This window comes from Ptychodera flava, chromosome 14, assembly GCF_041260155.1.
Source record: "Ptychodera flava strain L36383 chromosome 14, AS_Pfla_20210202, whole genome shotgun sequence".
Taxonomy (NCBI): Eukaryota; Metazoa; Hemichordata; class Enteropneusta; family Ptychoderidae; genus Ptychodera; species Ptychodera flava.
In genome coordinates, this window is record NC_091941.1 from 7,620,403 (window position 1) to 7,641,512 (window position 21,110).

At 37.4% G+C, this 21,110-nt stretch overlaps 2 protein-coding genes across 4 annotated transcripts; one reads left to right on the top strand and one right to left on the bottom strand.

The window, feature by feature from the left end:
• Positions 1-335: 335 nt before the first annotated feature.
• On the bottom strand, positions 336-15,258 carry LOC139149150 (glucosamine 6-phosphate N-acetyltransferase-like). 3 transcript variants are annotated; one of them, XM_070720720.1, is made up of 7 exons: positions 15,118-15,195; positions 13,578-13,655; positions 8,272-8,428; positions 7,674-7,736; positions 6,724-6,854; positions 6,435-6,496; positions 336-3,339 (listed from the first exon to the last, which is right to left on the bottom strand). In XM_070720720.1, the coding sequence occupies exons 1-7, from the start codon at positions 15,121-15,123 to the stop codon at positions 3,186-3,188; spliced, it is 651 nt and encodes a 216-aa protein (XP_070576821.1). In that variant the 5' UTR covers positions 15,124-15,195; the 3' UTR covers positions 336-3,185. The 3 variants fall into 3 exon arrangements, with proteins under 3 accessions (XP_070576821.1, XP_070576823.1, XP_070576822.1); XM_070720722.1 differs by lacking the exon at positions 13,578-13,655 and having other exon boundaries at positions 15,118-15,258; XM_070720721.1 differs by lacking the exon at positions 13,578-13,655 and having other exon boundaries at positions 8,272-8,431; positions 15,118-15,166.
• A 116-nt stretch (positions 15,259-15,374) lies between these two features.
• LOC139149149 (probable cardiolipin synthase (CMP-forming)) lies at positions 15,375-21,012 on the top strand. Its single transcript, XM_070720719.1, has 6 exons — positions 15,375-16,024; positions 17,007-17,144; positions 17,332-17,461; positions 18,002-18,156; positions 18,591-18,682; positions 18,924-21,012. The coding sequence occupies exons 1-6, from the start codon at positions 15,446-15,448 to the stop codon at positions 19,009-19,011; spliced, it is 1,182 nt and encodes a 393-aa protein (XP_070576820.1). The 5' UTR covers positions 15,375-15,445; the 3' UTR covers positions 19,012-21,012.
• The last annotated feature ends 98 nt before the right edge of the window (positions 21,013-21,110 follow it).

Sequence of the window (21,110 nt, forward strand, 5' to 3'; positions counted from 1 at the left end):
GTTCACGCATGTGCAGGCTGAGTTGACAAGGCATATCAACATGCTTTGGGGAGTAGTACAAGAAACCATTGTTGACAGAAAAACTAAAAAGGTGGGAAAAATCATCAAAAATTACAGCTACTGGGCTTTTAAAGGTCCTGGGCCTAAGGCCCAACTACTTTCATGTCCCATTAGCCATACCATGCTGACAGCTATCAACAATACAATATACCTATACTTGATGGTGATATCAACTAATCTGCATTTATCAAAAGTGTAATGCCAAATGTCATCTGTAGATCCAAGTGTGTAATGTGTTTGGTTGATAATGAAGAACTTAGAACATTCAAACTGTAGATACTTAAACAGTTTAAGAAATATTTTTATTCTATGAAATGAATTCACATTTGTTGGGTAAGTATGATGAAAAAGTGATTTTCTTATTGCACTTATCTTGTCCTCTGATTAAAACTGGACACACTGTGCGTGTTGCTTTTTACATTGCAGCAAAGAAAAGAGTTCTGTAAAATGCAGGTAAAGTGAAAAATTATCACCATATCCATAAGAAGAACATCAATGCAGGATTAAAAAGTTCCATTAAGTAATTTAGTGATATTGCAGGAAATATTGAGTTGAATGGGCGGAGTAATCATGATTGTAAAATATATATTTCTAAGCCCTAGTTCATGAACTGTGGAAAAATCGTAAAAAATGCACCATATCCAATGATGTGTATCAACAGTTGTATGATAAAAAATTTACAGGAAGTTGATAGCATCATCTAAAACTTGTACCAAGAACTGATGTATTGCAACCAAGAGGTTTGACATGTGGGCCTTAGTGAATCAAAAAATTGCAAAATGATAGTATGATATGTGCACACTTTTAAAGGAAATTCTCTTAGATTTAATGGTACTGATAGTTTACCTCACTTAAAATTTCTCAATAATCCTATGTGAAAAGGCCACCTGCTTTACATGTGGCAGTGGATATATACATACTAGGTGTACAATACCAGTTGTTCCCCCAAAACAAGAGTTCTAACTATCAATTCATGAATCATTGACGTTGTTCATGCTCTGTTAACTAGCAGTTAGCATTTAGAATGACTGTGCAACTGTGGTGTAACTGCAGTCAAAGTTGTCTATAGGATCAATTCTGGAAGGTAGACTTTCACTAACTTGATACATTTGACAGCATGAATATACTACAAAATGATACTTAAACTAAATCTAATACTTCTCAATGAGAATGGTATGAGAAGAGTCCAATTTTGAGAATATGTCTGAAGGACCTGTTTTGTCCATAGTACACAGCAGCATTGGGGAATAAAGATTAATGAATTGGGAACTCCTGTAACATTTCTTTCATGCCCTAGTATGATTGTCATGGATGTCCTTGATTGACCAAACAGAACTTTAGTAAATGGCTGAGTGCCATAGCAACATTTACCAGCTTAGTGCCATTAGCAGAAACTATAAAAGGTAAGCATTCGGTTTTCATAAACCTTTTCATTACTGAAGTATTTGTAAAAAACAGCAGTATTGGGAATTTTCAATACATTGTAATACACAATGCTATGTCACCTCGTTTGAATAAATTACAGAGCCTCTATTTTGACCCGTATAGCTGTATATATTATGTTAAAGCATAGACCCTTGAGAAATTCTCTCAAGGGTCAGTCTATTGTTAGAGATACTTTCACAAAAAATTGTAAATTGGAATAAGGTGTCTGATTCATTCACATGATCTCTTCAAGTATCAAAACCTTTCATGAATTTAATCAGCATTCTTCATGAAAGTTTCAACGATGGCATGATATTTAAATAAATTTTCAACATTAAAAATATACATTTTACAAAATAACTGATGTCAATTATTACACAAAAAGTAACAATTTGATCAGTAATCTATATGAAAAATCTTTGATAAAGAAATGTGTTAAAGAATTTAAAAAGTGATTTTTAATAGAATGTAGAAAAACTGGTGAGTACAAGTAATCACATAGGTCACAGTATTGCTTAAGAATTAGTTTTGCAATGATCAGCTTAGAACAGTCAAAATTTCCAGATATTGTGCAACCAATAGTTACTATAATATGGTACTCCATAAAGCCTATTAAATTACGGTACTTCACAAGTTAATGTATGACATGGAGCATTTCACAATTGTATGTCTTCATCTCTGTTCTTTGGATAAGGTTATACCGTAGACCCTCAGGGTCTATGGTTATAATGAACCAGTTTGAAAGCTGAAAATGATTATATTAAAACAAAATTTTACTGGTAATAAAAAATAATCAGTGCCTTTTCACAAATTGTAAGTCGGCTAATTAATTAGACTTAGCAATACTGCAGCATGGGTCTATCCTTACACAACACTATTAACAAAACAAACACTTGCATTATGTAGTTGAACATGTAAAAACATAAAGGTATAATGAGAACAATGTATAGTAATCAAAATTCACCATCAAAATTGTGAATTCGAAAGCATGATGGCTAGAGTTTTTATTTACCTGCAAAAATACATGGAAAAATAACCCCTAGGTATGGAATAATGGAACTGTGACTCTGATAAAATGAACTTCTTCAGTCAACACAAGAAATGGTCATGGTATCATATAGCTGGTAATTGCATAGTCAAACCTGTGTATAATGGTCACCATAGGCACCAAACAATTCTGACCACTATATGGAGGTGACCTTTCTGTAGAAGGTGGGTGTGGCATTAATTTTAGCTAAGTGATGAATTTAGAAACTGATAACAGCAGTAATAAAGTTCAATATCATAAATCTCTTGAAAATCATTATACATGTGTTTAATTTTATGACAGAATCATTTTAACAGCTATAAAATCAGGGTTTTTTGACAGAGGTCATTTAAAGTCAGATATGCTGACCATCACACACAGGTTTTGTAACAAATTGGAGCAATTCCATATGGCCACTGACCACATAAGACAGGTGGCTGTTCTGTAAAGGGCCGTCAACCATAGATAGAAGAGGGGTGTCCTCTACTGTCTATGCTTTATCATGTAAAATGCCACCAGACCAATGCAGAATGACCACTATAAAGAGGTGACCGCTCTGCAAGGGTGACCACTTAGACAGGTTTGACTATATACAATTGTTATCCTTATTTTAACCCAAGATGACATACGCTTCACACATCTGGGTTGCAACTGCAAACATATCCTTGTTGATTCAGCTCAGCTCTTTGAATCTGTATTGCATAAAGCTCTGTGGATCCACCTTAAAATCCAAATTTTCATAAAAGGCAATGTTTTCTGGAAGACACTCAAGAGAGCACTTGTACACACCAAGGTGTTGACTTAGGAGTAGAAGAGTTTGAAACATCCTGTTGAAAGCAGAAAAGACAACTCTGCATGTAAGAGATGTAATATGTCATGACATGTGCATCTTAATCTAATGAATCAATTTGCAAGAATCAAAACACTTACTGATGTATTTCTCGAAAAATCCAAAAGTTTCAACAGCTACACTGTAGATTATCTGATTCAAAATTGGACATCGCTGATTCTTTCAAAACCTAATTATCTGTTTTAACCCTTATCCTGCCAAGTTCATATTTCACAATCAGTCCAAATTAGTTAAAGCCGGTGAGGTATAACAAGTCCCATATGTTGCATTTTAAAACGCAGTGGTCATCGCGCTTCGCCTGCCACGATTCTTTTGTTGATAAACATGAATTTTTGTAAACACAAGTCTTCTCAACTTCAGTCGGAGTGAGATGGGAGCGGTCCCTCACTTTGTTAAGACCTTTGTAAGACTCAATCTCATGCAATGTTAAGATCGGAAACAACTTCAGTGGTGTATTTCTATTTATAAACTCATGTAAGGCTACGAACATTGAGACACTACACTCCGCAAATTATGTTGCTGAGTTTACTGCATGCAGAACAGTGAACAAATCAGTTTGATCGTGCGCGGTCACGCTGGTTGTACACAATGCTATGTACAGTACAGTAAAAAACATCACTAAAATGATCAATATTGTATATATATATATATATATATATATATATATATATATATGTAGACCAGCAACAAGCACAATGCCAAACACAAACATTACACTCAAGACCATCATTGGCAAGCCAGAGCAGGACACCAGAGATGCTGTTGCTTCGATAAGGGAGACGGTCACAGCGTTGATGTACATGGATAAAGAGAATCAGGCCCGGCGAGGACTTGGCCCACGACCCACTGTTGAGCACCATTTCTAACTTCTTCTAGTGATACGTTTGACTTGGTGCAAGTCGGTGAATTTCTAAAAAAATCTTTTGCTCTTGAGTCTCTCCTATTTCACACAAACCTATTTGGACTTTGGCAGCCTACGCGATTAATTGAACGTGTTTGTTACCTTTGACTCTACGCAGTCGTGAGTTAGTTTTGCCGGATTCACTGACTTGAACTTCTTGCACAGTACGGGCAGCGAGACGGACTGTGTACATAGTGATGTACTGATTGACAACCCTCCCCTGGTTATTCTGGTGTCCATTTCTACATCCAGTACGTTACACGCTTAGCAAATGTGGCATAGAGTTTGCACATTGACCGCATTTTAAAACTGATTGGTTGACATTGCAAATAATGCGAGATGACAAGAGAAAAGCTGTTGGAAGTTATAGTCAGGGAAATTAGAAGCCAAGAAGTTGAACGAAAGAGGACTGATCAGACAGACTGAAAGCTGTGTAGGCTACATCAGCGACCAGATAGTTGATATGACTTGCGTAGTGGAAGGCTGGTTCGATTACATTTTCGCTGATGAACAGAGGCCGTGCTGACTTTGGTTGGACTGATTGCACTCGACATTTTATCAACAACGCCATGTGAGTTTTATGCACATATCTTGGGGGCTCGAGAGGTAACTCCTCCCAACATGCCAAATACGATGATGTCATCTTATGAATAATAGATCAGTAAATACAAACGTCATCTCATCAATAATTTATAGCAATGCAGATCGTGCAAGAAAGCCAAGTCTGTGATTCAGGGAGAAACTCCCCTGTATAGCGTTCACCCCACTCATTGCGTTCACCCCACTCACGCGTTTCACATGAAAACAGAACACAAATCATCGCGTTCACCCCACTCAAACATTCACAAATCACAGACTTGAACCAAGTCTAGTAATACGTGGCAAGAAAGTCAAATGACAGGAAACAATAGACAAAACGAGCGGGTTTTCGCGGCATTTGGCAGGAAACTTGCACGGCTACACATAGGGAGGTATTGAGAGATCCTGTGCACGGTCATGGCAGTGATCCAACGGCTAGATAGTGTAGGCCTACCGGTGCTCGGAAACTTCGATATTATACCTCCTGATTGCCAGGTAGGTCTGACTCCTCTTTCAAATGAGATAACCCCACATAACAAGAAGACCTATAGGAGGTCCTTCACTTGACTTGACACCTGTACTCGGAATTCTCGTTTGACCCCCCCCCCCCCCCCCCCCAAACGGGGTAAAGTTTGTAGTAGTGAGTTGGATTCTCCGCAGCTGAGTGTAGCGTGCCATATACCCGGTTCTCTTGACACGGACGTTCATGCAGACCACGGAACAGATGCTTCTTGCTGCAGTGGGCATTGCTCTGCGAGCTGTAGATTTCTGTAGCTTGCGTTATTGTCAATTGTACTCCTGTTGGGCCTCTTGAAATGAAAGCTCTCGTCCTTGCTAGCGATGTCGTAGACTAGAGCCCGGTCATTGATAGTCTGTTGGCATATACACGCGTACAGGTAATCAAGTGTTTAGCTCCATGGCTTGAGCGATAACTGTAGCCGAGCCCCATTCAACTGATTCAAGAAAATCATGATCAAATGTGATCTCAATCCAGCGTGTAATTACTGTTCAATATTCAGCAGATATTTAACTTAGATTAATTGACCTTTTATTGCGTGTTAGATTTGGTAAGTTGGTATGCTTGTGACAGATCAGCCGCCATTTTAACAAGCGGCAATATCGCAAACATAATAATCAACCCGTAACCTAGTGCGGCATTCTTGGATATGTTGTCAACAGGGGGGACCCCCTCAGGAGCATGCGCAGCGCGACGACCACTGCGCTTTAATAAACACTTAAAAAATTGAAGGCCCGTGAAAACACAGATGCTCTTAAACACAATTTGTACTGACTTCATGTGCTACAACATACCATACCAAGTGGGTATAAATACATGTCGGTTTTGGCTTCATACAGTTTTCACAGATTTAGTAGATGAGCAGTGACAAACCTGGCAGGACAAGGGTTAAAGGGTTAAATGAGTAGACCCATCAGATTGTTCATATCCTGATCAAGTGATGATAAACTGTGAGTCAGCAGTTTCCAGTTATGCTTTATAACAACTATCAATAGGGTTCAGTAAAAGACAACACACACCTGAGAGGATTTCACAACACATCATAAAATTTTTTCAACACAACTTTTCAACTTACAATTTGCCAAGCTGCAGTCCCCTGTACTCATCATCAACCACAAGGTCTTCAATTCTTGACCTCTACAGTATCAAAATAAACAAATGAATAGTTCAATAATTAGGAGGGGGAAAAGAGTACATTTAGTGGTCAGTACAGACATCACCATCTTACTATCCACCATGACTTATGACGTATGAATAGTTACCTTTAGTTTAATGAATTCTATTGACAAATTATATAGCTTTCCATGGACAGTGACATTTGAGCTAGTAAAATGCAGAATAATGTTGATCTCCAAGCTACATACCTCTGCACATCCTCTGATGAATTTCTGTTCCAATACAACTGTTCCTGTAGCAATAATTTTACTCTTGGAGATATCCTCAATGACAGTCACAAAGTATGTATTTGGACAGGATTTCATTTGATTGTACCTTGCTGTTGTGAAAATAAGAAAGATGAAATATCATCACTGATGTTAATAGACTGAAACATATGGTAGTTTTGTTTGGCACTCAATGATCCCTATATGTTTTACCATAGACAGTAGAGGGGGGTCTACTGTCTATGGTTTTACATTGGCATCAGAAGCAACAACAATGTACATGTACAATGTTGCTAGAGACATTTTTCTTTGTATTCACTTACTTCATGTTAATGTTCTGAAACTGTCAAACTTTAACATTGGCTGATTTTGGAACATTTTTCAGAAGCACAAGTTTTTTAATAAGGTTAATGTCTTTCAAAATATGGCTAGAACATTCAATGAAATAAAAATTCAGAATACAGTCTGCTGTTAACTGAACAATAACTTGTACAGATTGCATATTCAAATTAAGCGACTTGATCTTGTATTTTCACATAAAAAATCCACAAAAAGCCTGTATGTTCAAAAATATTACAGTTGCAACTGGCACTCATTGTTCATTGCCAGCAATTTTCATAGATACAAATATGATGAACAATAGCTTGTCCTTTTCCTGGTAAAATCCAAAATATCAAAACCAACCCTACAACCGCGTACAGTATTTAGTTTTTTAAAGCATTACAACGACTGACATAGCATATCAAAGTGAAGTCTTAATTACATGATGGCAATATAGTGCTGCGAAGCATGAAAGTGTTGGCAAACCTTTGTTCTATGGAAGCTAGCCAACAGCTGTATGCACCCTAAACACATATTTATGTCACTCTGTTCCAAAGAGGTCACTATTTTGTCTTTACAAACACATGTACCAGTAGGTACAAGCACCTTACCTAAAAATTTCTCTCTTGGTGTATCACCACATTTTGTGAGTTGTTTTAGTACTTCCATAAAACCTGAAGAGAAAAAATATTTCTTCACCCTATATCATATATTTAACAACAACAAACCCCATAAAAACCATATTAATCAAGTAAACTTGTTTTATAGGGCACCTTAGAGTAACATTCTTTGTTTGCTGTCCTCAAATGTTCCTCAACACCCCCTCCCCCACCCCACCCTCCAGTCAAAAAACATACACAGAATAAAACAATGTATAATTTTCAATTGTACTTCTTAGGTGGGGTACAGAAAATGGCTATTTTTAACTTGTTATACTTTACACACTGTGTTTGCTTTTCAAAATTTTGCATGAATACCTACCCACCCACCTACCAACGGCAAGCAAAGAATTTTATCAACAGTAGGTGCCTTACAAAGAATACTTGCAACACACTTGTAATAGATTTTGTAATTTGTTCCTATTTAGGGGAACTGTGTTGTCCTGCCTTAGCTTGTTACAAGTAGAATCATGGACCTCGGAGGAATAATTTTATCAAAAATTATTAAGTATGAACATTATGGGGCAAGACAAAAATATGTTAATCAAACCTTTGTCATAGTCAGCTGCACATAGCGGCCTCATTACAAGGTTCTCTCCAGGGTTGCTTGGTGATATCGATCCTTTGAATTTGGCTTGTGCCTCACTGAAGTCAATTTCCTTCAGTAGACCTGGCCGGTAAAGCGGCGTTTCATCTAGTGGGCCATTCTGCTGGACAAGATGAGGACAGTCAATATAACAAAAGTCAGACTTGAACAATCCACAAATGTGCTACACCATGGTGAAATTAAACTGCAAAACCGGTATTATCTAAAGTGCCTTTGCAAATGAAGTCACTGTACCCAAGAGTTTTTTTTAAGTCAATCAGCCTCCTTGGCCTGCTAATCAGACATTTCATTTCACCCATCATTCATGGAACAATCAAGGCATAATGCTAGAAAGCTTCACCAGAGTTACAAGTAACAGAATTGATGTTTTTTACAGTTTTCACACTTTATCACAGATGTATCTCTATGGCGGAAATCTTTTACAGCTACAACTACAAAAATGACATTTTATGCAAACATAGGGCCAATTTTGTTTATATATGTACAACATCACAACACAAAGTCACACATGATACAATACTTAAAAGGCTAGCAATTGCAATACACACTGACAAAACCAAATTATCAAAGTGGCAAAAAACATGAAAACTGCAAATGTTAATCCTCTTGCTCCCAAATGGTATTTATTTCTATGGTTTGTTTATGGACCCTGGTAGAAAGAGGTTTAATTTGCACATACTTCCATGTACTGTTACAGTTAGAAACATGATGATAATGCCACTTGAAGGTGTTTTGTTTTCATGAAGAGAGGATTTGCATAGGCATTTTAATGTTCTACAACACTATCATCACTTAGATTACTGGAATTCTCAACAAAGGGATTTGATAACCATACAAAAGAATACATTTGAACAACAAAAGATGATGCAACTTCTGTATTGTTAGGTAAATTTACAGTCACACCCTGTTTTCCAAGATGTGGGGCATACAGATTATGATATGATAAATTGAGTAAACTAATAACATCTTATTTATTTTGTGCCGAATTGACAAAGATAACATGTTGATGGTTGTGAAATTTGCAAATTGTATGTTAAAACCCTAAGTACACCGATCAATCAAACCAAAGTTCAGCACTATAGTGATACTGCAGCAGCTTTATCTAGCACACACCCTTGTGCTATTACAGCTGTGAACAATGGTAGGTGATGGATAAAATATTTTGGTTGAGGCACAATCAAACTATTTATTTTCAGTTTTTAAAGTGCTCTATCTACCCAAATACCAACCATATGAGTATGATAAACAATATGGGGAAATGTCTGGTACCAGCATTACATACAGCAGCAGCTTTATCTAGCACATACCTTTGTGCTATTACAGCTGTGAACAATGTTGGACAATAGATAAAATATTTTGGTTGAGGCACTATCAAATTATTTATATTCAGTATTTTAAAGTTCTCTATCTAGCAAAATACCAAAAATATGAGTATGACAAACAATATGGAAAAAAAAGATGTTATTTTTAAACTTAAATTATCTGTACAAAATAAACATGATGTACATGAGTATACTTCCAATGTTTTCACATAATTTTGTCAGTAATCATGTGTCTCGGCTACCAAGACTGCACTTTAGCATTCTCATCTGGCCACCCCTACACAGTCTGGGGAAATCTCATTCGAAAATCTCCTAGCAAGATGGCATGACACAGACACGAGTGATGCATCCTGGAAGCACAGATCTATGATTAATTTATTATATTTTGAGACAAAGTCATGGAAAATATACTTTCAAGATTATCTGGAAGTGGCTTTCAGAGTCAGTTCTTGGTAATGAGTGTGACCTATGACTTTAATGTCTTTGATCAGTTCAGAGACAAGTAATGATACAGCTGATCCAGGATACAGAAGTCATAGTTTACACTTATTACTGAGGGGGAACTTCGAAAGCCACTTCCACATAACCTTGAGGTTTGAAACTATATTTTCGGTGACTTTGTCTCAAAACATAATCATTATATCATAGGTCAGTTGCTCCCAGAATGCATTGCTCTTGTCCGTTTCAAACCATCTTGCTTGGAAATTTTTGAATGGAATTTCCCCAGATGAGCATCCATGGCCAGAAGTCGGGATTTTTTCATTTTAGACATTTTTACATTTTAGTAGTGCATGTTTGACATTTTAGGTCGGAACTAACGTGACCAAAAAAGCCAAACTTGCAAACCTATCGTGTATCGTGCAGACCCAACATATCCGCACCTATCGTTTCTAAAATGTCTAACGCGTATGCCAGGTCGGAACTAACGTGCCTAAAATGCCAAACGTGCAAACCTATCGTGTATCGTGCAGACCTAACGTTAAAGAACCTATGTCTAACATGTATAGCATTTTAGGGCGTACAAATAAGTCCTATTTTATCATGCCAATCGTGCAAACCTATCGTGTATTGTGCACGCCAAACATGGATGCACCTATCGTGCCTAAGTGTCTAACGTGTATATCATGACTACGACTGTGGTACCATTCGACTTATCTGGACATACACGTTAGACATTTTAGACACGTTAGGTCCGTACACGTTGGTTCAGCACGTTACACGATAAGTTTGCACGATTGGCATGATAGATTTTGACTGGTGGACAACCTACAATGACATACACGTTAGACATTTTAGACACGTTAGCTCCGTAAATCTTAGGTCGGCAGGTTATACGATATGTCTTAAGATTCACGTGATAGCCTACAAACACGGTAAGGTCTAATTCTATCATGCCAATCGTGCAAACCTATCTTGTATCGGGCAGACCTAACGTGTACGGACCTAAGGTGTCTAAAATGTCTAACGTGCATGTCATTTTAGGTTCTCAACATGAGTCAAAATCTATCATGCCAATCGTGCAAACCTATCGTGTATCGTGCAAACCTAACGTGTACGGACCTAACGTGTCTAAAATGTCTAACGAGCATGTCATTTTAGGTTCTCCACATGAGTCAAAATCTATCATGCCAATCGTGCAAACTTATCGTGTATCGTGCAAACCTAATGTGTACGGACCTAACGTGTCTAAAATGTCTAACGTGTATATCATGACTGTACCATTCAACTTATCTGGAGACCCTAAAATGACATACACGTTAGACATTTTAGACACGTTAGATCCGTACTCGTTAGGTATGCACGATACACGATAGGTTTGCATGATTGCCATGATAGATTTTGACTCGTGGACAACCTAAAATGACATACACGTTAGACATTTTAGACACGTTAGCTCCGTAAATCTTAGGTCGGCACGTTATACGATATGTCTCAAGATTCACCTGATGGCCTACAAACACGGTAAGGTCTAACTCTATCATGCCAATCGTGCAAACCTATCTTGTATCGTGCAGACCTAACGTGCACGAACCTAAGGTGTCTAAAATGTCTAACGTGCATGTCATTTTAGGTTCTCCACTCGAGTCAAAATCTATCATGCCAATCGTGCAAATCTATCGTGTATCGTGCAAACCTATCATGTACGGACCTAACGTGTCTAAAATGTCTAACGTGCATGTCATTTTAGGTTCTCAACATGAGTCACAATCTATCATGCCAATCATGCAAACCTATCGTGTATCGTGCAAACCTAATGTGTACGGACCTAACGTGTCTAAAATGTCTAACGTGTATGTCATTTACATGAGTCAAAATCTATCATGGCAATCATGCAAACCTATCGTGTATCGTGCACACCTAACGTGTACGGACCTAACGTGTCTAAAATGTCTAACGTGCATGTCATTTTAGGTTCTCAACATGAGTCAAAATCTATCATGCCAATCGTGCAAACCTATCGTGTATCGTGCAGACCTAACGTGCACGAACCTAAGGTGTCTAAAATGTCTAACATGCATGTCATTTTAGGTTCTCAACATGAGTCACAATCTATCATGCCAATCGTGCAAATCTATCGTGTATCGTGCAAACCTAACATGTACGGACCTAACGTGTCTAAAATGTCTAACGTGCATGTCATTTTAGGTTCTCAACATGAGTCACAATCTATCATGCCAATCATGCAAACCTATCGTGTATCGTGCACACCTAACGTGTACGGACCTAACGTGTCTAAAATGTCTAATGTGTATGTCATTTTAGGTTCTCCACATGACTCCAATTTCTACCATGCCAATCATGCTAACCTATCGTGTATCGTGCAAACCTAATGTGTATGGACCTAACGTGTCTAAAATGTCTAACGTGTATGTCATTTACATGAGTCAAAATCTATCATGGCAATCATGCAAACCTATCGTGTATCGTGCACACCTAACGTGTACGGACCTAACGTGTCTAAAATGTCTAACGTGTATGTCATTTTAGGTTCTCAACATCGGTCAAAATCTACCATGCCAATCATGCTTACCTATCGTGTATCGTGCAAACCTAATGTGTACGGACCTAACGTATCTAAAATGTCTAACGTGCAGACTTATACAGTGTTTAGTCATGCACGTTTGCCTTACACGTTTTGGTTCTATAATGTACAATGGCATACAACTCCCCATAGCACGATAGCTTCAACAATGTGAAACGTGCATTTTTACCAACTACTGGCCATAGCTCCAGATGAGAGCCCCTAAGTGCATGTTGGGTAACTGAGTAACGGTACATGATGAATTGACAGTTGCAAAAGCACTTCTTCTCATTCCATTTAAACTGTATCAAAAGTGTGACCACTGAATTCAATGGAAGATTTCTTTGCTTATAGCAACAGAAGATGTTATCAAGGCATTTTAGAAATACAAAAGAATATTGTTAGAGCAAACATTAAAAAATTCCATTAAAAAATTCCACGAGAGATAACCATATTATCCAATTAAATGACCTCTGTCCCTGTTAAATATGTGAGCAATGGTAATCTAGTTAGCACTGTGCAGCAGATATTACAGCTGTGTACATATATCTATTGGCATCCCATCTGCTGCCTATTTAATGAAAACTGCATGGACACCAATTACACCATTATTCTTTTAGATAAATACTATGGTATATGTGTGACAGAATGCAATAATCTATAAATCACATTACAGATAAAAAACAGCTGGTATACTAACCAATGGACAGTCAGTTTCTTGACTATCTATTGCTAAATCTTATGCTTCACTACTTGCATTTTTCATTAATCTAACTGACAGCATCATGGGTGATGAAAGCATGATTGCTATGGATGTGAGAAATACTCTATAGGTAAATTTGCCAAAGCTGAGTTTATGAAATCTAGATGAAACAGCACACTTCCTACAGCTAATAAAATTATACCGTCGACATTCCATCTTTCAGTGCTGTCCTTGGTATCCAACGGTTCCCGATCTGGACCCATTTACTTTTATCTGAAGCCTTAGAATGAAAGAATTCATTGAAGAAAAGAGAGAGTGGCAATGCAAAGAGGTAGTTATAGAATTGCTGAAAGAGATAGTACATTATACAGTGTGCTAGCTTCAGTATTAATATAGTTGAGAAAACCATTGGTACCGCCATGATTTCAACTGGAATTATTTAAATTTGACAGTTCTTTTTGCGCTTTTTCCTTTTTTTGTGAATATCAGTGCTTATTTTGTCCTTGTGGTTATTTGATCTTAGTACTTTTTTTGGTTTTGCCTTTTGTACAGTTGATTTTCTGTAAATAGGCCTCTGGCCCGGTAGGATAAATAAATAAATTAATATATTTTTTTAACTACATAACATAATGTGAAACCATAACTGATTTATTTTATTAATCAATTTCAATTGTGGGTCATAAACGTTCTGCTTCAGTGGGACCAAGCTTTGACCGTCTGCATTGAGGGGAAATGCTAGCTATGTTGCTGTTTTGACACTGATGATAAAAATCAAATTAAAATCTACAACTTGTTGATCATTGACAGACTCAGGTATGTTGTTCAAAGGTAAATAAATTCACACCTGGAAGGGAGAAGGATACAATGCATATACCTACAAAATTTGATAAAATTACATTACCTATACATTGTGGGAATCAAGTATTACATTTGACAGAAATTATGCATAGCCATTCTCGGCGTTAGGATTCCGACAATTGTTTTTTCTTTTTTCTAATGGGAGATGGGGTTTCAATATCCCATACATTATATACAAGCATTTGTGGCCCGTTTGCGCCATTTGGTCGAGTGACAACAAATTTGGTCGTTGGAAAAGTTTCCTATGGTAGACCTCGGCAATTAACTTGCCTCCTACACAAATATCTTACTATGAACATCTCCAGTCCACTTTTACAAAGTCGGCATCATTGCAATTTCTTTTACATAATATTTCCAAGGAAACTACATGCTTAGGGTGTGGTGGAGGTGTGGCACTTTCACTGGCCAATCAACATGAAGCATCAGCTTTCACGCAAACCATTACTACATTTCTGAAGTTGATTTATCCCGTCCCCCTAACAACCCCACCCCCCTCCCCCACCACACCCCGGTCTCCGCACAAATGCTTCGGGGGAAACAGCGGGTTACGTCAATACCTCTAAGCTACTGTCACGGTAGAAAGCTCGGAGACGACCGAAACAATATATTCATGTTTGTATTTTAGCTGATGGTGCCACGTACGCGTAACCATAGACTGACGCAATCGTGAAGGAGAGCCAACTTGGCTTGGCTTCGCTTCGCTTCGGCCGAACGCGAACATTGTCAATGTCAGTCAACGAAAAATAACTTGAAAGGGGCGATTTGTCAGTACAAAAGTGAAGCACCTATCTGGTATACTGCCTAATTGGATTTGAAAATACAAATAAGAAGTCACAGAGTAGGTATCGAGTGATGAAAGCGTACGGTGAAAAGTTTAAACTCACCTCCATCCTTGCAGACAGTCAGAGCGAGCGATATGTTGTCAAAATTTGCATATAATTCGTCACTTCCGAGTTCAAACTGGTTCGGTTCCGCTTCTTTACCATCCTCATACCATGCTAATCTTCAATAGAAATAGGTTGCGCTCCTACTTTTGGCTTTCAAGTGTATTCTACTAATTTTTAATGAATTTAATAAGACATTAGATTAGATAAATGCAGATCGTGAGGATTAAGTGGTATCACTGACACTTATTTTTGGACTAAAATTAATTATCAGAGTACGAGGTAAATGAAAGGATTTATTTTGAAAATGGCGACGTTCACGTGAAGCATGTCTGCGAGGTCTGCAAGAAGCCTCCTTGGCAAAGTGCGTTTCCCCCGGGGATCAGGACTTCTTCTGTCCTGTGTGACAAGCGAGAGTGTTGCATCTGGTAACGATGCCACCCTGAATTCAATAATAGGGTTCCGATCCCGCTCGCTTTTTACTGAGAAAGCCGTAACAGGTAGAGTCTCGACAGGGAGGTCACCGTGTCTCGAAAGTTTGAATATTCCCAAGAACAATTATCGTTGCTGTCAACCATGCAACTATATTCCAGATACGACTGGTAATTTTAAAGTTAAGAAAGTTGACAGTGGCAAGTATTCGCGAACTGTCCTGGACTGTCTATCGATAAGACACTATCTCGGAGATGTCCTACCATCTGCGCCTGCGTGCGTCATCGCGACGAGATGGAAATACACCAATAGCAGACGACAAAGTTCCAATACCATTCAATGCAAGTCTGCTAGGGCCAAGAAAACAAAAAAGAAAATTGTGAAAGCACAGAAGCGGATGAAAGCAAAGTATGAACAAATAGAGGAACGGGTCAGACTCAAAGCAGAGGAACTTGAAGACAAGGTTAAGGGGATGGTAAGTGTAAACTTTATTGCGTGGTGTCTTTGTAGACTGTAATGACAAGTTTGTCGATAGTTTTGTTCCTGCAGTTTTGAGATCTACTGAAATACCCAGTATATGACTTATCAACACAGCCTCTACATAGATGATGTGTATTTACCAATGAATTACTAAAGTCTGGACATCAATTCATGTAGTAGTAATGGCAGTGAATGTAATGATAAGTCTCAAATCATCACTACAAATCTTGATGATTAAGTTACATACAGTGCATCACATTGTAAATGGATGTTTGCCACAGAATTGCACGTCATGTGTTAGCTGCAAAATTGTAGCGCTACGGTGAGGCGGTCGGTGATTTTTGTTTTTTGCGACTTCGCTCACCAGTAGCGCTACAATGCCGATGGCCCTGGGGAGTATAAAATAAGCGCACCCCACTGAACTAGGCGTGTTGATGTGAAATGTTTGTTTACTGCATTTGGTTGTACCGTTTTATCACTACTGAAGACTAAACACTATACTATTACTACATTAACCTTGTCGTTTATGGGGTTTGGAATTTGTTCAAACACGTCGATCGCGTTCCATAAACATTGGGCGTGCGTTGGGCATCGGTGTTTCTGGGAGCCGCCATTACCGGAAGTTGGTAATCACATCAATACGCCTTGTCCAATGGGGTGGGCTTATTTTCACCTCTACAGGGCCATCGGCATTGTAGCGCTACTGGTGAGCGAAGTAGCAAAAACCAAAAATCACCGACCGCCTCACCGTAGCGCTACAATTTTGCAGCTAGTCATGTGTCTATTAAACTTGCCCTCTAAATAACTGTGTCTAAACTTGCATCACACATTATTTACAAGGACCACTGCTGTCACACCTCAAAAACTTAAACTGCAGATTGTTAAAGTTCATATCACACATACCTTAGATCTAAAAGACTTGTGTAGATTTAAAAAGAATATACGTAATGTAATACATATTTTTTTTCCATTTTCAGAAAGAGAACATATTTACCATTCCCAACCTCCTTACCACAAGTCGCATAGCAGCAACACCACTTCTGGGTTACCTTGTACTCAATGAGTACTTTGGGTTAGCTACTTGTCTGTTTGGACTAGCAGGATTAACAGACTTGGTAAGTAAAGAATTTTCAACCAGAATGAATTCCTAAAGAAATTCTTGCCATTACTTACTCCAGGACACCTGTATTACATTTACACAATTGTCTGCCTTTGAGTATTTCAACTTTCAAGGACTTTGATGAAAAGACGGAGGACATGCAAATCATTCAAGAATGTGATCATGATTGTTTAATTTTTCAGTTGGATGGATATATTGCCAGGGCATATCCGAGTCAGCAGTCAGTGCTTGGAAGTATCATTGACCCATTAGCTGACAAGGTGCTTGTCGGTGTTTTGACTGTCACCATGACCATGGTTGGACTGATTCCAAGTAAGGCAACTAATAAATTTCTTTTCAAGTTTTTGACAATTCACTGTGACCATGCAGTAGTGACATGTGAAAAGTAAAGGAAATCTCAAATGCTCATCATAACTAGTTGCTTGTTGACAACTATTTTCTATCTCCCCTTTTCCCACTTTCCTCTTTGTTCTTACATATGTAAAAATCTGTAATATTGCCATAAAATTGAAAATAAAGTGTTCTGTTCCATTAGCCATATAAAGCAACAAGGTGAAACATGCAAGCATAATTTCCTGTAAAAAAGTGTATGACTTCCAATAAATACATTTAGTTCTGCTCCCAAAAACTCTGAAAATGAATTCTAAACTTGATTCAAGCTAAATAGTCTTGATAATTGTGATAAGTCTAATAGTAATACTACATTTAATATTTCTGGCTTTTTGCATGTTCTGCCTATCTATGGACATTCCAAAGTAGATGCAATACACTGTATATGAATTTTATGTGCCCAAGATTTCACCTTTACAGTTGTGACAGTCTTGACACTGCCATCTTCCTAATTCCTTACAGTTCCTCTGACCATCATAATTGTTGGGAGAGATGCCCTTATTGTCTCCTATTCATTCTATCTGAGATATAAATCACTGCCCTCACCAGTCACTCTGAGGAGGTACTTTGATATGACCTATGCCACCGTCAAACTGAAACCACTTCTCATCAGTAAGGTAGGATTACCTATATGCTTGCATTGTGTGTGAGTTCTGCTTTGACAGATACTCTAAGAAAATGAAAACACATTCTATAACATTTGTGTGATGGCATGTTCACAGACAGTACACACTGAGCTTGATAGTTACCTGTGTGTCACTTAGTTCTACCATGGGTTGTTGTCTTCAAAGTAATATTAAGTATGCTGTGTAGTTTTTCACTCTCACAGGTACATCAGTGTTGCATTGCTTTGTGTTTCAACCGTTGATCATCCAATATGATGCCAGGAATTTTCCAATGAATAGAACAATCATAAATACTATTCATCCATGTTATCTACACCAGTACGGAAAGATTCCAATAACGGATGGGAACATCATCCATGGACTGAGGTCACCAGGAGTCATCTTTTTGATATAGCGATACAAGTGCTTTGTGTTGTATTTTGCAGGTGAATACAAATGTCCAGTTGATCATGTTGGCAGTATCCCTAGCAGCACCAGTCTTCAATTACACAGATCATGCATACCTCCATGGATTATGGTAGGTTGCCCAACTGACTTTGTCTCTAAATTTAATGAGCCAAATGTACTTTGTTCTACCAATGGAGATTGAATTTTCCATCCGAATTTCAAAATTAATGTGATATTGCTGTCATTTTCTTCTCACATACTAGCAGTTCATCCTGTATTTATATAAAGATTAATATTTAATATGTAAGCTAGGAACAGAACAGAAAGCAAACTGTAAAGACGTGTTATCTCTCATATTCTCTTATTTTTAGGTATTTGACTGCAGGGACCACTCTCATATCTGGAATGACTTATATTTTTGCCAAGGATACGTTTAAAATTCTGAGTAAAAAGAAGTAAAAATGGAATGTTGCCAATGCTGTAGATGTGGTGGGCCTACACACATTGAAGAATGGTGCATCATTGACTTTAAACAGATCTTTTATATTTTGTAAACCTTCTGCATTAACTTTCAAAGTGAAAAGTGAAGTGAAGACTTGATAATGTACCTAAATCTTGGTCCATAGCAACTTTTTATCAGTTTGATTCAGCTGATGTAGATGCTGATTAGGGTCTTGATATTAACAGCATGTGCAACAGTTCTTAAAAATATATCAAAGTAAGGGTAGACGTAGGAAGTTTTAATAATAACAACTCAAAAGTTTCACTCTTATTGTAGTATTTTGTAATACAACCAAACATGATGGATTGCTCACTCCTTTGCAATGGATTTTTATTCATGAGATTTCTTTATCATTTGATGTTTCAGGCCAATCATATTATCTTGTATTATTTCCTCTCAGTCCACATTTGCTTTTGTCTTTTAAGGTTTGTACTTATTTAAAAATAAACAATGTAATTTGGAATCTATCTTATTGAAGGCAATAGGGTTTTGCCAAGCACCGGTTTGCTGAACAACCCCCCTTTGTCAGACTGTAGGGATAGTGTGATTACTAATGAGTCACTATGGAATGGGATTGGTCTGAACTAGCTACAGCTAGAGCTGTTCACCTTTATATCCTTTTGTCCCTGAGTTAGCATTGTAAATTTGCTCAGGTATATTACTTGCTTTCAATACTAAAATTTTGGGAAGCAAGATGGATTTTTTAAATGAAAGAAAATTTTGCCAGTGTCAGAATTTTTTTCCATATCAGTATATTGTGAACTGCAAACTGGGGTGGTGGTGCAAGGGCCAACAAATATTATGTAATGTTTTACATATCGTATCTCTGCAATGTCAACAGGTGAGAAATACTTTTATTCTCAGTTTTGCTAAAATGCAAATTAGGGAAATGCTGACAGTATTGAATTTTAAATTTGTTTTTATTTCAAATCTTAGAAGTTTTCCCATACACAGGTGTATCTGAGCTGGGGTCAGTACAGTTGTTTGAATACAGATTTTAACTTTGAATTCCTAACCACACTGTCTCATATCATGGCTGCCACTCATGCTTTAAAAAGGTACATCCAGCATTAATATTGACAAATGTAATTTTTGTTATTATCTTTCTTTCAAGATACAAAGTGCATGGATTTACATTTTAGCTTTATAAACCTGGAAAAAATTGTTTCACACTAGTTTGTTTTCATAGGGTGATATTTGTCATTAACGACAAAACATCAGGGTCTGCCAGTAATTCCCGATGATATTATAAATTTCCCATAGCGGTACAGTGCTTAAAGAATTACCAGTAATGTATTCCTATGATTGTCTTTTTTTATTTTAACCCTTATGTAGCTTTTCATAGCACCTTTCATGTGGTATATTTACTACAAATTTTATTTAAATTCTGTAATTATGATATAGACATACGTATGCAGCTTATGTGGGAGATTCCTTCTTTGTCTTGTATCAGTTTTCAACCAAAGATTTTGGTACATCAGGGACAAGAAATGAATACCTACGGATATCAGAAAAGAAGAATGCAAAATTTTGCAGTGAGGCATTTGCCGAGAATTTACAGGGCAATCATAACGTAATAAATGAAAAGACTGCTGCCAAGATTACAGCTTATGTCACTTATAATTTGCAAATCCATTGGGAAAAAAATGAATGAATATAAAAAATAATTTCCAACAAACATTTTAAGGCAATAACCGTTGGAAAAGGGAAGAAATAAAAGCGTTGATCATGAAAATTCTTAAGAGAAGTGAAGGAAAAATGTCTCTGATACAGATTGTTGTTTTGAATATGGATCTGCTCTCAATGCTTTCTGAATCTGAGTGTGCTTTATTTCTTACACTGGAATTTCCCTCCGTAAATCTGAAATATTGTCATGTGTGGAATTTAGCAACAAACGGTTTGATATTCCATTGTCATTGTCAATGGTCAAAAATGAAATATTTGGAAATAAATACATTTGATGAAATCAAGAAGACTGATGGGCCTGTTCTTGAAAATGTGTGAGATATGAAATATTGAAATTTAAAGTAAGGTATGATACCATAGCTGCTCAATT